The sequence below is a fragment of the Podarcis tiliguerta genome, assembly GCF_965153285.1.
Source record: "Podarcis tiliguerta genome assembly, chromosome: 12".
NCBI classification, from domain to species: Eukaryota; Metazoa; Chordata; class Lepidosauria; order Squamata; family Lacertidae; genus Podarcis; species Podarcis tiliguerta.
This window is the reverse complement of record NC_139545.1, coordinates 24,615,863-24,633,014: the sequence shown is the minus strand read 5'-3', so window position 1 is coordinate 24,633,014 and position 17,152 is coordinate 24,615,863. Positions and strand designations below refer to the sequence as shown.

At 40.4% G+C, this 17,152-nt stretch overlaps 1 protein-coding gene and 1 long non-coding RNA gene across 13 annotated transcripts; one reads left to right on the top strand and one right to left on the bottom strand.

Annotated features, from left to right (window-relative positions):
- The first annotated feature begins 332 nt into the window (after positions 1 to 332).
- Positions 333 to 2,785, top strand: LOC310660547. The gene is made up of 2 exons (XR_014503501.1): positions 333 to 2,137; positions 2,187 to 2,785. It is a non-coding gene; the product is annotated as an uncharacterized lncRNA (long non-coding RNA).
- Positions 2,737 to 17,121, bottom strand: HNRNPA2B1 (heterogeneous nuclear ribonucleoprotein A2/B1). Of its 12 annotated transcripts, none has more exons than XR_014503353.1 (13): positions 16,982 to 17,121; positions 10,899 to 11,009; positions 9,829 to 9,975; positions 8,685 to 8,895; positions 7,712 to 7,813; positions 7,548 to 7,628; positions 7,273 to 7,335; positions 6,468 to 6,587; positions 5,957 to 6,079; positions 5,067 to 5,149; positions 3,998 to 4,908; positions 3,636 to 3,740; positions 2,737 to 3,027 (listed from the first exon to the last, which is right to left on the bottom strand). XR_014503353.1 is itself a non-coding variant. In XM_083405135.1 (11 exons), the coding sequence occupies exons 1-10, from the start codon at positions 17,009 to 17,011 to the stop codon at positions 5,088 to 5,090; spliced, it is 1,050 nt and encodes a 349-aa protein (XP_083261261.1). In that variant the 5' UTR covers positions 17,012 to 17,121; the 3' UTR covers positions 2,737 to 4,908; positions 5,067 to 5,087. The 12 variants fall into 12 exon arrangements, 4 of the variants coding, with proteins under 4 accessions (XP_083261261.1, XP_083261258.1, XP_083261259.1 ...); XR_014503356.1 differs by having other exon boundaries at positions 16,973 to 17,112; XR_014503352.1 differs by having other exon boundaries at positions 3,636 to 4,908.
- Between the last annotated feature and the right edge of the window lie 31 nt (positions 17,122 to 17,152).

Here is a 17,152-nt window from a genome sequence, read left to right as displayed (position 1 = left end):
TTGCTAATCATGGGGGGAGGCAGAGTTCTTGCAACTTAAAACTTAATTCTTTCATAGCCAGAACCAGGCAGCAGTTTAAATGCTGAAAATGGCATTGTTATCTTTTATTTATTTTTATTCCTAAACTTATCTACCGCTTGATTACTCACAATCCAAAGTGGTAAACATAAAAAAATCCACAAGCAATAAAATTACCATAAGACCAAACACTTCCTAAAAATGCCTGTTAGAACAAGGAAGTCTGAACGTGCCTGACGTTTCTCAAGGAAGATGCCAGTCTAATCTGTTGCGATTTCCGCAGGCTTGTGCCCACTTCACCAAATACAACAAGCCGTGCATCCAAAAAATAGAGAACCACCAGCAAAGACTCTCCCAAAGAACTCAGTGATTGGGCTGGGTTATAATGGATCCGATAGTGTTTAAGAGATCCTACAACTATGTTGTCAAGGGCCTTGTAAATTGTCAGAGCTGTGAGCTTGGTCTGGAAACATTGGCAGCCATTTCAGTGGCCACTGGTATCAATAGCTGCTGACAGACCGAGATGGAGCAGAGCTATCCATTCCCACAAACCTACTTTTGATACAGATGTTCCCCCAGGGCGACCAAGGCCGATTCAGTTCCACAACCATCAAGTCACATAAACGTAAATCAGTCCCATAAAATATGTGAACGTGCTGCATTGGACACACAAACTGCTACACCTATGGCACTACGGAGCAGCGATGTTACCTTTGAAGTGCTGGACAAACTGCTGAGTGTTCAGAGAGCCACCCACCACTTCTGGTAGCTAGTCTCTAGATCACCTGCAGTAAGAACTCAAGGACACAATGCTGGCTGTGATGTAGTTCTTTGCAGTCTTCACTGCCACTTGGTAGACAAAACTTTGTGACCGTACAAGTGTTTGATCAGCTTTGAAGTGTTTTCCATCATCTGTGTTCCAGTTGTGTCCCAGCCTCTTTCATTGCCTGCAGCTCCTCAGCGAACCAAGGAGCAGTGCAGACCCTGGGAATAAATACCCCCATTCCACAATGAGACCAGGGTCTCAAGAGGATCACTGGCTCTATGCACTGGAAAATCCCCAGAGCAGTCAGGAACCTATTTGTTCCCTTAGTCTCCACAGATGCACCATCCAAATTGGTTCCCCACATCTGCAGTGTTGAGGTTTGCTGCCAAAAGTCCAAACTTCACCAGAAAGTGATCTGACCATGACAGGGGGGCTATGGACCACCCTTGTATACAATCCTTCCACCCGCTACGTGCAAATACTAAATCATGGGTAAGTCCCATGAATAACACATTTGCTCCCACTGACACCTTGTCAAACAGGTTTTTGAAACTCTACTAACCTGCTAATCTGGTTTGATAAGGTAGTTATTTGAATGTATGCATCATGATGGTGTCTTGTCAGTCCAAGCCTATCTTTGCATAAAGTCTTAACATTTATTTAGGTTCTTGTGTTACTGCCTGCACCATCCTATTAATTTTTACTCAGAAATCTGTGTTGAATAGGGTTTATGCTCAGGAAAGTATATTTAGGATTGCTGTCTTGATTTGTGTCTAGTACCAAATGTTATACTTTGAGGGTTCTGGAAAACAAATGCAGCCCTATCAATGCATAGAAATGGAAAGTAATCAATAGGATTTGCTTTCCTGCAATTTTACAAGCAAAACAGCAAATTAATTGCCACATTAAATGTAAAATGGCCACTTAATTGAATGCATTGAAATGCAAATAGAGCTTGCACTTTATAGAATTTTGAATGGACCCTGTTAGCATTTGAATGGTCTAAATTATAAACTTTAAATTTATAACTTATTTAAATTGATATTTTATATTTTTACCTTTGTACAGTAGTATAAAGTGTTTCTGTTTGCTTACTGTTGTCATTATTAGTGATTTCTGATACTGTTGCAATTACTTTATTTTGGAGGAACATGCCAATGAGCTTCTGCAATATAACCAGCCATGCATTACACAGTACACCTGGTAGCAGAGTCCTGGAATAGAAACTTTTCACTCCACAAGAGCTGCGTTAAATTCGGCTCCCTATTTACGATCAACAAGCATGTATGCTTCAAAATAATGTGTGTAACAAATAGTAGAGTAGGTTAACTCTTCCAACACCATGTTCATGCAGTTTCTTAAATTTAACACACCTTAAGTACACTTTGATTTTGTTTTTAAGAGGGCCAGAGTATTGCCCTTAACCACAAAAATAAGACATGCTCTTTGAAATAAATCCTAGCTCAGATATGCAAGAATATTCAGAGATCATACATAGCTTTAAAGAAAACCATGGGCTTTACTGCAAGATATAGTGTTAAAAACAAGATTCACACAAGCAATGTCTTTTTAATGATTTTTCCCAACATTGTGTCAGTGCTTAAGAACTATCTAAAACGACATTCAAAGTTGTTCGAAGGTGTTTCTGTGCATGCAAGATTCAGTAGATCCATGAGCATGTTTAGGTCACACTGGGGAATGGAGTGCAGAAAAGGGGTTGACCCACTTAACCAAATACTTCTGCAGATATTGATGTACCCACAGCATATTGATACTTCCCTCTTACTTGAAGCTATCTTTTTTGACTACATAGCCATTGTAAATCAGCACCCAAATTGGATCTAGTCTATGAGATACCATAAAATATGATATGTTCCTATCTTCTAGTGTCATGTAGTAGTATGGTTTATATTTTAACTGTATGAAATGTTAAAATGTTATCAGACTAGAAATATTTTTGTATAAAAGTTTATTATCACTTATAAAAAATATGACACAGTATTTGCTGTCTTAAAACATTAATTTTGATTTCCTATTCAGGCTGAATTCTAAGAACAGGTGCTACTATAGTTTTATATATTTTAAAAAGCATTACAATAGGCTGCACTAATATTAATTTAACCTAAAAAGGTTTTATAAAACCAGCAAAACCATCTATTTTGTGATGAGCATAGAAAAATCTTATTTCTTGAAGTTTCTGTGGTTGACCACTTCTTCATTAGTTACCTGCAGCTGGCACCTTCCTGCCAAAGAAAAAGAAAGTATCTGAAGAAGTTTATCATGTATGCTTCTTTGTATCACCTACAGGAAAACTTCAGCAAATGGCTATAATCCAGATGAGGCAAGTCAAGACCTTTTAGTGTACAGATTGTACCAGAGACAAACTTTAAAAGACAAATATTTGCGCTGAAAAAGCTGTGGCTGGTATGCCTATGACTACAATGGCAGAATTAAACAATATGCTACTCTTTAAATTGCAGCAACAATACATAGCAAACAATGGCAAAGGAACCTGACATTTAACACATCTTCAACAAATATGCAAGAAAAACAAATTAGCATCCTAGCCAATTCATTTAGCAAGTCATAAAAATTCCACCTCGTGTATTATTTTCTTGTATACAACTATCACGCGAGAATGGGTGCTATAAACCAATGAGTAAAATCATTCCTACATTTTAAGTTCTACAATAAGTATCTTCAGACAACACAGTAGACAATTTTCATAACAATAAGATTTCAGCTGCCCTAAATACCTAAGAGTTCACCATTTTCCTTTAAAGTGTTTATTTTTTAAAAAATTGAAGGATAAAAACATGAAATTGTACCATGTAAGTGAGCTGCAACATACCATTTTAACTAACCATAGCAGGGATGGGACCCTTGCAAAGTTTTAATGGACACTTGGCTGGTTCATTTGCTCAGCAGGTCTATTGCTTGTCCATGGTGCATAAAGCTAGATTCCAGCAGGGGGAAAGATAGGTTAAGCAGCTGAAGTTAAAATAAATGAAAATATAATAGCAAAATCAAAAACCCACATCCCAACAAACAAACAAAAACAGTAATCTTAAATTTTTCAACCACAATTGTTAACTTGGTTCATTGCTATGTTAAACTAGATAATATACCACTATACTGAAACAGTACACTGTCATATAGTATTAGTTTCTTGTTTTTGGAATATTAAGAAAGGAAAAGTAAATAAGATCTTACCTAAAGAAGTTTAACTGAAGCTTAGAACTATTTTGCTCTACACCCTCAGCTCTCGTTGGCATCCTTATAAAACTACTGTAGTTAAAGCTCTGCAGAAGTACAGCACAGCTTTTTAAGACTGGCTGAACTTAGTGCCGTTCTCAAGAGTTCTCTTGCACTAGACCTGTGTCCCTGGAAGAGTACCTCGCTGGGGATATTTCCTTTCCTTGCCATTGAAGAAGCAGCATCTAAAAGATCTAAAAAGGTGTTTCTCCTTGCAGAGATATCCCTTAAGTTATCTAGGTATTTTAAACCTGGTGATTTACAGAAAACATTAGCTGACCACATTTACATGTACAACAATGACTTTGTAGTATTTGTGGGACCTTCTACTACCCACTCCTTGCCTTAATTTACAACGTATTTTAAATAAATCTAAGATTACACAACATTTCCTTTAGAATTATTTTATTAAATCATAAATGTACAACAGCTTCTTAACTCTACACACGCACTTAAATTTTTAAAAGGAAAACGTTATGTCTTATTACACCATGATCCTGGCTAATAGCTTTTCAAAACTTTGAGAAAATTCTTTAAAAAAGGTTTCACATGTCACCTGAAACTTACAAATTTAACATTATCAAAGGAATGCTTCTACACTCTTACAAAGACCACTAGAAAGAAACAACAATTAAAAAGCTAAGAAACTGTCTCAAAGGCATTTTTACAATCCTTCCTCCACAGTAAGGTATGTTATTAAATAATCCAATCCATTCACAAAATGGCTCTCTGCATCTGCTCTGGTGTCTTCTGCCATATCACTGCATATTTATGCATGACTGAGATAAGTTTCCTTAACAATGTTATTCGAAAACCTGAAGCTGTTCTTTTACCTCTGGGCTCATCCTCTCCTATTTATACAGTGAAGCCTGTTTCAACAGAAGTAAAGAGTAAAAAAATAGGTTATGAAGTTATCCATCTACCCAATTTCTTTTTTAAAGGAAAGATAATATCCTAAAAAGCTTTTACCCCTGCAGCTAAAGTCAAGAAACACTGCAATTTTAGCATTTTAAAAATGTACACTCACCCATGAAAAGCTTACAGAAGATCAGTAACGGCTCCGCCCTCCATATCCCCCACTTCCTCCACTTCCTCCAGGACCATAGTTTCCTGTATTGTTAAAATGTAAAGCATAAAATTAACACAATTGAACAGCCATTCTCAATCTTCATCAAAATCTTACTTTTAAACTGCAATCACCCAAAATGCTCAATTCTACAACCGTCGATTAGTGCTCTCAGCATCTTGCAATCAAAACTGACATCAAAGTTGATCACCAGATCTAATTAAATCTAACAAATGCAACTTTTAAAGTACATTCCTGTCTTAGAACTGTGTCAACAGGGGGAAGTGATAGCTGCCCTTTTTAAAAGGAGACACAGATCAATCTGTACAACATGTATGCCAGGCTTTCACAACCTGATCCACTCCCACTTGTTTTGGAATACAAGTCCCAGTAGCCCAGGCCAGTATGGCTAATTATAGGGGATGGGGGACGTTGTAGTTTAAAGATGGGGGAAGTTGGTAGTGGGCAAATGGCAAAAGAGATTCCTCAAAATTCTGCTACAATTTGGAATGACCACAACTAGGCCTCCAGAAAGGGTTGTGCACGTAGGAATAGGTTTGATTCTCAATTGCTGGGTCACCAGGGGCAGTCCACTTCAATTGCAAGTTACCTCTTGACTTTCTACTATGTATGAACAGCTTTCACGCCTACTGGGAAAAATAAAGCACTATAATAAGAGTGGGTTGCAGGGTGCAAACCCTTCCACCATCTCAACATTATGTAAGCCCAACCATCACTCACCGGTGTGCTATTAGGAAAAGATAGCAATGACCCTCTTCCTGTCCTAAAGGCAAATCCAGGATTTGTGGGAAGGGGGGGTAGATACTTTTCTATTTCACTTTTCGTATTACCTCCACCATATGGTCCTCCCATGTTCCTGCTTCCACCAAAATTTCCACTCTTCATTGGACCATAGTTTGAGGGCTGTTGGTTGTAGTTTCCAAAATCATTGTAATTTCCTCCTCCATAATTGCCTGAATCAATAAAAAGTTTATGCTGAATAATCAAAATGCTAGCTTTGAATATAGAATGTCACAAAAAACATGCCTTCGACTTATATATAACGCTATTGGCCATCACATGGACTGCATTTTTTTTTAAATACTCTATCAGCCTTTAGATCAGCTGTGATAAACACATTTTTAGACCTTGTAGTTATCAAACACTTCAGAACACCCTTTGTGTTCCAGTTTCAAGAGCAATGTATTTTTATCTTGCCTTTCAGGCAATTATTATCCCCCACAGCACCCGAAATAATGTTTTAATAAAGACATACTCTGCCACCACAAATACTTTTGAATTCCCACCACAACAGAGAGGACTAAAGCTAAGGCCCAGTGTTCTAATTCCTTCCAACATTACCTCCTCCGTAGTTGTCATAGCCACCTCCATAGCCCCCACCCTGGTTGCCATATCCAGGTCCTCCACCACCATATCCTCCTCTTCCTCCGCCATAACCAGGACTGCCTCCAAAATTGCCACCTATTGTAAAACAAGTCTCAGTAAACATGCAGCTTATATCAGAGTTGAACTTATACTTCATATAGAGTATTATGGCCACAACCATATCCTTTTAAATAAAGAATATGCATGTAGCAGACTTTACATTTTTCTTGGAAACAGACTTTTATACCACACGATTCTCTCCATAAAGCAATGTGTCACATAGTGTGGGGGCTGCTGCTTGACAAAAAACTAATCAACAGAAACATCAATATATGCTGCTATCCTGCAAGCGACTTGATACAATTTTACTCACATAATTGCACTTTGCAATAATAAAATCATGTGCATGTCTTGAAATTAAACCATAAAGCCACATCTGGTGCTTACAAAGGCACATGGCTTTGCAAGTGCTGATAATCAACAATGCTTGCCAAGGTGCAATACACACACGTATGTGGAAGCCTCATGGGCCTTATTAGGTCTGGAGGCCAAAGGTCCTCCATCACTGATTTGGAGGAATGATTTGGTTCCAAAAGAAAACTATTTGAATTACAGCATGTTTATATGGTTGACAATGGATTATGGGCATATGATAGCAATTACATTGATTTTGAGTATTTTTAGACCCGACTGGACCATAAAGAAAATTTAATTACTTATACCATTTCCACTAGAGCACACATACATACTATGTCTTCCTAAGCAAATTAAAGAGACTAACCTCCTGGTCCCCCGCCATATCCATTATATCCATCACCAAATCCACGACCGCCTCCATAGCCATCTGTTAAAAATAAAGTTTTTCCTATTAGTTTACCTAGTGCAAAAAATGAAAACATTAATGGTTGCTGGTCATATCATATTCACATAAGGAAAAGGAAGACTACTGTAACAGTGTTCTTATTTATATGGAACTCCGGGACATAAAAACTTTAACAGATTAGTCTACATGGGCTTATTTAGTGCTTTGCAAAGATCACTGATGAACTGACTTACCAGATCCACCTCTGAAGTTACTTCCAGGTCCAGGTCCAAAGTTTCCACCACCTCCACGCGAGTCTCCGAAGCCAAAGTTACCTAAAAGTGTTCATCAGCTTAAGTTAACTACAATACTATTTCCAAAATATCTAATGTAAATACGATGCAATTTGCAAACATACCTCCTCGTCCACTCCTTGAGCTCTGAACCTCTTGCATTTCTTGTCTAGATAAAGCTTTTCTTACTTCTGCATTATGACCATTGATAGTATGGTATTTCTGCACTGTGTTCACAAAAGATGGTGGGGGAAAATAAACAAATGATACAACCTTCAATCTAATCCCTCACAGCAGTTTCAGTTCAAAATTAGAGAAAACAATGAAGACTGCAACACTGGTGAAATTCAATTTTATACACTGACTTTCTACACTAGTACAAAATGTAAACCTGCCCCAGAAATAATTCTATGTATGCCTACTCAGAAATCCCACACTTCATTGATGCTTACTCCCAGGAAAAAAAAGATTGCAGCCAGGCTTCTACATTATTGTTCAGTGTGCTTGCCCAGGTTGAAATAGCCACTGCCTTCTGGAGAAGTTGCAGCTGCAGATGTAGACAGTAATCGTCCTAGCAAGTTGTGTGGAGATCCTTGCCACTCCCAATCTCTGAGTTTCAAAGAAAAGTTAGGGGTTGTTTGGCCCAGAATAAAAGGGAAATTATGAGATTACTTGCTCAACATGCATCCTTTTCCTGCTAGAGGCAGGAGAGTCCAGTTCTAGTTTGTTCTTGTTGTCTACCTTCAACAAGAAAGGTGTGCATGGTCCCCATGACACCTTCCTGCAGGAAAGTGGAATATGTTCTTGCCACTGCTCAGCATAAGAGATCCAAATACCTCTGCCATATCACAATCTGGCAAGCAACACTGATTACTTGGCTACCAAGGCCAGCTTAAAACAGTGGCAACCATTTTCTTGCACAGTATAAACTTGGTATGCAATTTACATATATGCATGTAAGAAGAAATGGCAGCCTGCAGTGGTTACACTACATCCTGAAATGACTTGCTTGCTGATACAGTGATATATATAACCAGGCCAAACATGGGTACATAAAATATGTAACAGTGACAAAGATTGTTAATAGTATTTACTTACATACAATTTTATCCACTGGATCATGGTCATCAAAAGTTACAAATCCAAAGCCCCTCTTTTTACCAGATTGTCTGTCTGTAATTATTTCAATTGTGTCAATTTTTCCATATTCCGAGAAGTAGTCTCTAAGGTGATGTTCCTCAGTATCTTCTTTAATTCCACCAACAAACAATTTTTTCACAGTTACATGAGCTCCAGGTTTTCCAGATTCCTTGAAAAATAAGTTTAGCAAAACTGCCTAGTTAATTGTTGGTCAAACAAAAAACAAAACAAAACCCTGAATTTCTAGTTGCTGGTGTTAATGAATAACTAAAAATGTGAAAACTGTCAATTTCCATTTCTGCTGCATTAAATAAACACCAGAAAATTTTAATAATAGTGTAGGAAACCAACACCTTAAGCAGTATGAGTTGGGTTGTTTTTATTGCTTTATTTCGGGAACGTTTCAGCAGTTGTCTTTTTCTGTTATCACTATGACCTATAACTTTGGCAAAGTGTAACATTCATAAACACTGTAAGAATGCTCAGATCACTTCACGCACATTAGCATGTTGCAATGCTGAGAACAATCCTGTAAAATTGTTTTATTATCCCCAAATATTGGGGTTTGAGTGGCTTGAGTTCACAGCAGAGGCAAGACTTGAACTAGGAGTTTCCCCATTTGTAACAGTTTGAGGCAATATGCCATGCCAACACTCAGTTTCTACCATCAAATATATTAACTTTAGATCCCTGGCTTTTGTTGTACGATCAGAGAATTGAAAGGAACTCTGAGGATAATCTAGTCCAGGTCACTGCAGCGCAGGAATATGCAGCTGCCCCATCCAGAGATCAAACATGCAAACCTTGGCATTATGAACACCATGCTGTAACCAACTGAGTTTTTCCTCAGCTGCAAGCTGCCAACATTCAATGAACTGCTTGAGACCTGCCACAGAAAAGTCACTGCATGAAATCCATACCTCAGCACAGGTTAAGGAAGTATTGCTAAATGGGTCTAGCCCACTGAGCATGTACGTCCTCCAAGTTGCAGTATTTTACATGCAGCAGCAAAAACATTTTCTGAACAATATAAACTTGTCTGCTTTAAGAGACACAGATAAGAGATAAAAATATCTCAAATTTAAAACAGAAGAAAACTTACCTCCCTGGCTACAGCTCTTTTCGGCTCAACTACTCTTCCATCAATGGAATGAGGTCTGGCAGCCATTGCTGCATCAACTTCAGCCATGGAAGAGAATGTTACAAAACCAAATCCTCGTGAGCGTTTGCTTGCAGGGTCTCTCATAACCTACAAGATGAAGGTTGTGCATTTCAACAATTAAGTTCTAAATTACAATTATTGCCACACGCATTTTGCTATGAGCAATAATTCTGTTTAGCAATTACTTTTCTAAGCAGTTGCTAAGAAGAAATACAACTGTACCCTAAAGAATGTAGTTTAAGAATTGAAGTCTGAATAACCGAGGAAAAGAATCTGGAAACTATCAAAGGCTGTCAGCAAATAGTACTGCTGCTAACAGGGATTGCTAATCTGTAGCTCTCCATGTTACTGGACTTAAACTCTCTTCAACTCCAGCTAGCATGGTCAATGGTCAGGGATAATGCAAATTGTAGTTCAACAATATCTGGAAGGCCACAGGTTCCTCATCCCTTGACCAACATATATTCTAAGTTATATATTTCATGAAAAAGGAATTGTAGGCTTCATAAAAAGTGATGATTGAATGTTTCAATTTTCTGATTTTAAAAATCACAATCTATGTTAATCAATCGCTAAATCAGGAAAGCTTACTGACATTAACCTGTCACTACCCGAAAATAACATTTTCTATTTGTGTTATTAAGAGAGATTATAGACTGAAAGCTAAAAATAGTATACAAGCACCATTAGCTGCAAGGAAGAACTAAACTTCTTAATCTCAGAAAAGATGCAATTGTTCTCATGGGTGATCGATGTCTATTAACCATTGAAGAGTGTATCTCACATTTCAGCACAAAGGAAACAGAAGTCTGCTCTTTTAGACAAATCTGAGGACAGTTATGGCTGCTAATGAACCAAACATGGTTTCATCCTGCATCCTGTCTTCCAGTGCATCTGGGTTCAAAGAGGACCAGACTAGCAACCAGAATATATTGCCTATTTTTTCCAGATTAATTTCCCCCCATACCCAAAGCTATCTAAAATCAAAAAGATTAATGCACACAACTTACCACACAATCCGTTAACTTTCCCCATTGCTCATAGTAGTTTCTCAAACTTTCTTCTGTGGTTTCGAAGCTTAAGCCACCAATGAATAGTTTGCGGAACTGCTCTTTTTCCCTCTAATTCAAAGGAGAGAAAAAATAGTAATATAGCATACAATTTCTTCTTAAACACATACTAGATTTTATATATCCAACAATAACTGAGACACTATCTTTTCTATTCGGGTCAAGCACTTCAGTTTGAAAAATAGAAGAAATACATAATCTAGGTTTTATGTTTGCCAGGAAACAACTGAGAAAAGCCTTTTTGAACTTGATGCCTACCAAAGAAACACAGGATTTAATACAAACTGGAAAATAGTTGTAGCTAATCTTTTTGATTCTTTACAGCAGGGGGAGGATGTTGAGCTGAGAATCGTGCAAGATTTTCCAGATATGTGAACCTATAGACCTCACAATTTAACATCCTGATAATATGGCTTCAAGCACTGATCAGTATGTACTCTAAGACTCAGAAATTCTACTCTGGAACACACACTCTATGTCATTTGTGGCAAATAAAAACCTCCTCAAAACCAACCAGGTGAACTCTAACAATGTACAGTGGTACCTTGGTTCTCAAATGCCTTGGTACTCAAACAACTTGGAACCCAAACACTGCAAACTGGGAAGTAAGTAAGTTCCGGTTTACAATCTTTTTTCCTAAACCAAACATGCTTCTGGTTTCTCCAAACTGCAGTAAGAAACACTGCCAGTTTCTTCTCTACTTTTTTTCAAAGTCTGCAACATAGTTGCACATTACAAACTTCTACAAATGGTATTGTGTTTCTATGTATGCTAGTCCAACAATAATTATGTGGATATTTAGTATACGACAAGCTGTTAGTTCAGGGGCTCTTTCTATCCCTATGGCCCACTTGAGAGGGCAATATGGTGAAGAACAAACAGTCACAAGATGGACCAAGCTTGTTTTTTCCAGCTTTGGAGGCTAGGACCTGAACCCAAAGCAATGGATTCAAGTTACAAAAAAGGAGATTCTGACTAAACATCAGGAAGAACTGAGAGCAAGAGTAGTTGATAATCGACTCACACAAGAGGTGGTGGACTCTTCTTCCCTAGATGTTTTTAAGCAGATGTTGATTGCTATCTGTCCTGTATGATTTAGTTGCAGAGGGTTGGACTAGATGACCCTTGTGGTTCCTTCCAACTCTACAATTCAGTGATTCTAAGAGGTTGCCATAAGCAACTGGCAATTACTGACATCACTATTTACTTACATATGATCCCTCTTGATAATTGCCATACTTTTTGACACAGTAATTTCCTTGTGGCATTGAGTTCCATAGTTCAGCTTTCCTCAAGTCAAAAACACTGGCTCTGGAGGTGACATGCCCTAGCATTCCCATTTTAGGCAGAATTTGCTAATCTAGAATCTCTAAAACAGAGCCACATTAGTTTGCATCTCCTGGCCCCAAAAAAGATGCCTCTCAAAGTATTCATCTATCCATCAGTTTGTAGAGAATAGTATTGTTATTTCATTACTTCTCCTTGCTCTATAAACCTTTACTTCCTCCAACACTAGCTTCCTTCTCTAATCACCATGCTGTCTATTCCCAAATTAATAAATATTACCCCACTCTTCTTTCATTTCCAGGCCATCTTTACTCAATTCAGGGAGGTGATTAATGCCTTCTTGTGAAAGCGGGTGGTCCCGACCTGCTTGAAGGAAGCAGTGGTAAGACCACTCCTTAATATGCCCTCCCTGGATTCAGAAAATCTAAGTAATTACTGGTCAGCTACAAATATCCCCTTCTTGGGCAAGGTTCTTGAGTTGGTGGTTGCAGACCAGATCCTGGCACTCTTGGAGGAAACTCATTTTCCTGATTCATGTCAATCAGCATTTAGGCCCACTTTCAGCAAAGAAATTACTTTTGTTGCTCTGTATGATCTCTGTCAGGATAGGAGATATGCATCCCTGTTAATTCGCCTTCACCTCTCAGTGGCTTTCAGTACCATCAACCATGGTATCCTTGAGTGAAAGTCCAGGATGGGGGTAGCTCGCACCCGGTGGTTCTGGTCGTACTTGGATGGTAATTTCTAAAAGGTTATGCTTGGGGAGAGCTCTTCAGCCCCATGGAGCTTCAATGTGGGGTTCCTTGGGGTTCAATTTTATCCCCTATACTGTTTTATAAACATCTACAGCACATGAAACTGCTGAGTGGGGTCATCTAGAGCTTTGTAGTACATTGCCAGAAATATGCTGCTGGCTGCCTAAGAATAAACCTAAGCCCTACAATAACATCTCAGGCCCTCCTCCATGAGGTCATAGAATGATGGAACTGTAGAGTTGGAAGGGATCCCAAGGGGCATCTTGTCCAATCTCCTGCAATGCAGGAAATTACAGCTAAACAATCTCTGACAAGAGGACCACCCAACCATTCTTTGAAAACTTCCAACCATATTTTGAAGGGCGGCAACACAAGAATAGACCATGGTTCGCCATTTGTGGTATTCTCTCCCCAATGAGGCTCGCCTGGTGCCTTCATTACATATCTTTAGGCACCAGGCAAAAACGATTCTCTGTAACCAGGCATTTGGCTGATTGAACATTCCGTGGCCTTTTAAATGTGTTTCGTATGAAGGTTACTTATTTGTTTTTATTCTTGTTTGATTATGTACATTGTGCTCTGCTTTTGTATTGTTATGCTGTGAACTGCCTATGATTGTCAGATGAAGGGCCATATACAAATTTAAAATAAACTTCCTCCACCTACATGAGTACATGCACACAGGGCAGCTGTCCAGTACCTCAGGATAAATATTTGCGGGTTGTGCTCTGCGGCGACCTGGAAGTAACAGAGTGTGTTACTTCTGGGTTTCGCCACTCGCACATGTGCAAAGTCAAAATGACATCACGCACATGCGGCGAACCGCAACTGGCGCATCTTACGTTGTGTTCAGGATGCGAACAGGGCTCCAGAACGGATCCCGTTCACATCCAGAGGTACCACTGCATGTTATTCTGAGATAGAGTGAAGTGTTTTTCTATTAAAAGCTTCTGGAGAGGCTTCCTAACTCATAACCTGGGGGGGGGGGGCATGCTTAGAGGAGCCAAAAATGCACAGGAACATCCCAGAGGTGCTTCTTTTCCTCTCAATCCCAATACAACTGCCCATTTTTCCTCCTGCCTTCCAATTTTTCTCCTCCCCTCACGCTTGCCCAGCCACATTGATATCTATTTACTCTTTCCTCCCTTCTACCTGATGCCACTCTCCCCATATGCCTATTACTGTGCACGTGGGGACCTGCTGTTGAGAAAAAGTGGATGTATGAGAAGGCACTGACCAGCTTACTGAAAGGAGGCTGAGGCCCATCAATAATCCATGTCCACAGCTTGAGAAATATACTGTTTTTTCTTTTTGCCACCACTACCCAAATTTAGGGCACAGAAATGTGCATAAGAACACCATAGCCAAGAATTAAGATACAAGGAGAAGATTGCCTGCATATCAGTTTTCCAGAGTACAGTACTGTATTCTCTACACAGTATTCCTCAGCAGAAAACAGAATTTGAAATGAAAATTTTCAGATTGTATGTGAGGAAAAGAGTTATATTTTATATGTATGTCTCTTCCTGAGAGCACTGTTGAGCATAAGCCATTTTAAAACAGCAACCATGTTTAATTCATACTAAAATCATAATAGTGAAAATAAGGGATGAGAATTTCAACAAATTTGTAGGCCAAATAACCAGCTGAGCAGAAAAACAGCATTATAGTCAGCCCCATATCTTTTTCACAAAATGTGGACCATTTTCAGTTCTTGGTGTGTTTCAAAGACCCCATAAGCAAGAAAAATTTTATTACTGTTAAGATAACTGTGTTTTTCATACTTTTAAAGCTTTACCACACTTTGGTTTTACAACATAATAGAAGTTGACAAAATATTCTAGACTGATTGGAAAATAAAGGTGTTAATTTGCATCTACTATGCATTCCCCACATTTAATCCCCCAAAAGCATGTTTACCGACTTGCTCTCAAGTCTAACAGGGTTGAGAAACAAGGGTTGTCCAAGCAGTTTGCGGGTCAGACCTAGAAAGGTCGCCATGGGGATTTAACATTACTACTCACTCAAACCAATAGCAGTCTGGAATTACTTTAATTAAGAAATGTAGCCCTGTACCTAATAACTACCTTTTAAGATTCTACTACACTCCCGCAAATACTATTTTAAAAGTTCCCGAGGCATACTAACGTTATTTGTTAAGTGCGATAAGGCCCCGCGCTTCGACGCGTTTAAGCCTTCAAGGCCCAAAGGTTCAGGGAAGCAAGCGGCAACGTGTCTGCTGAGGCAAACCCTTTTGATTAACCGACTTTAACATAACGATCTGAAACACCTGATGAGGAAGGCAGACGCGAGTTTATAAGCCTTGCTCACCCTTCAAGAACTTAAGAATGCCATAGGGTTGGCTGCTCCTCCGCCTCTCCAGCGAGGATGGCTCCGCCATGTGACGGCTCCGAGAACCCGAGGTGCACAGCGGGCTGAGAGAAAATGGCGCCGAGCACCACCGGGAGGGGGCTCGTTCCCAGAAGGCCAAGAAAGGCTACAGCATTCCGCTCTGCTGCGCACGCGCGCTCCCCCTCCCCATCAGATTAGGGAGGAGGGCGAGGGAACCCGCCTTTTGTCTTTACTCGCTCCTTCACTTCGTACGCTTTCGCTCCCTCCTTTCCGTACTATACATACGGCTGTGTCCTTTTCCGGTAGACTGGAAAAGGGAAAAAAAACTACTGACCTCCATCCTTCTCCCTAGTCCTATGTGGGGGGATCCCCAACTTGTCGTAACTACTTAGCCGCCACAGCCTCCCCCCCCCCGCCTCCTCCTCAAGTGCTGCCGTCCCTTCCAGAACCTTCCACTAACGTCTTCAGTAGCAGGCAACAAGCGCCGCCAACTGCGCCACCAAGTGTTTTCCAGTTAACGGACTCTGCGTCATCTCAAGTATGTACGCTACTGGCGTATTGTGCCGCAGTTAATCCCCGCACTAGCCAGCACCACTACACCGCAATCCCTTCCACGCAAACTGACTAGCACCCGAGCTTTAGGTTTCTCCCGCTAACGTAACGGAGCTACGTGCTTTGCGTAACGCGGTTGGAGAATGCGATCCCGTCTTTCTGGTAATGGCGGACCTCATTCTTACGTAGTTAAAAATTCACACATCCTTGCCGCCCCAGGGTTTTTTTTTTTTTTTAAATACGTGAAACCACAAAATTGGCGCGACGTAACCGGGGCAAAAAGTAATAACGAATCGAGCACTCTTCCATATTGTACTGCTTTTTGCTTAAACCCTCGTTAACCTGAGGTAACGCAAAGCCGTTTAATATGGCGAGAGATGTTTTTGAAAGGGACACCCAAAATGCGCATCGTCATCTCCAGCGAGGCCATCGACTGTTTCCGGACGCAGCCGGCGGAGTCCGGCTTTGGCCGAAGAGCGCCGAAGAGTTATCGAACCTCGAAAAAGCGCCTTCGATAATTTCCGGAAAGAGCCGAAGGCAACAAAAGCCCACCCATTGCTGTAGTCCGGAAATTGCCGAAGATCCACGAAGACTAATAATCGCGCCAAAAAAAATGGGGAGTATAATTAACCAAGGCCCCATCCACCCCGCTTTCTATCTTCTATCAGCTTAACTAGCACTAACCTAGCGGCGCAAACGGTATAAAAGAGTGTGCTTTCTCCTCCCGCCCCCCCCCCAAGCGCTTCCTTTGTCGCTTGGGGAAAATAAAAGCCCTGTCATTAATGGTATTCAAATTCAGTGCTGTCTTAAATAGGTCCTGGCAAAAATATCTTCCGTGAGCGAGCGGCTGACGGCACCCGCCATTAGGCGCCTCCTGAGCCCCTTCAAAAAAACAACCCACGGGACCAAATCTAACCCCTTTTCCCAGCACCCGCCATTTACACCCCACCTCCGCTCTCTCTCTAGCGCCTTGGCTTTCCAGGAGGCTCGTCCGCCCGCCAACCCCATAAGGACACAATGAGTGTACAGTAAAAAGGTCGGCCATTACTGAGCCACGCCGTCCGTTACCTCACTCACCCAGTCGCTCTCCCGGTCTCCGCGAGGCATTTTCGGCCGGTTGAGGAAGCAAAGAAAAGCAAGGGAGGAGGCGAAAGGGTCTTTTTAAAAAAATTAAAAATCGCTGCGGTCTTTTTTCTGAGGCGAGCCCCCCTCAGCAGGCAGGCAGGCGCGGTGACGGCGGCGGCAGCA

Excerpts from the sequence above, each read along its gene's own strand:
- HNRNPA2B1 (XM_083405133.1), bottom strand. The coding sequence starts at position 17,011 with ATGCCTCGCGGAGACCGGGAGAGCGACTGGGTGAGTGAG. Across the intron at positions 11,010-16,972 it reads AGAGCGACTGGGTGAGTGAG|AGGGAAAAAGAGCAGTTCCG; the intron begins GTAACGGACGGC and ends CCTTTGAATTAG. Across the intron at positions 8,896-9,828 it reads AAAGAGCTGTAGCCAGGGAG|GAATCTGGAAAACCTGGAGC; the intron begins GTAAGTTTTCTT and ends TTATTTTTCAAG.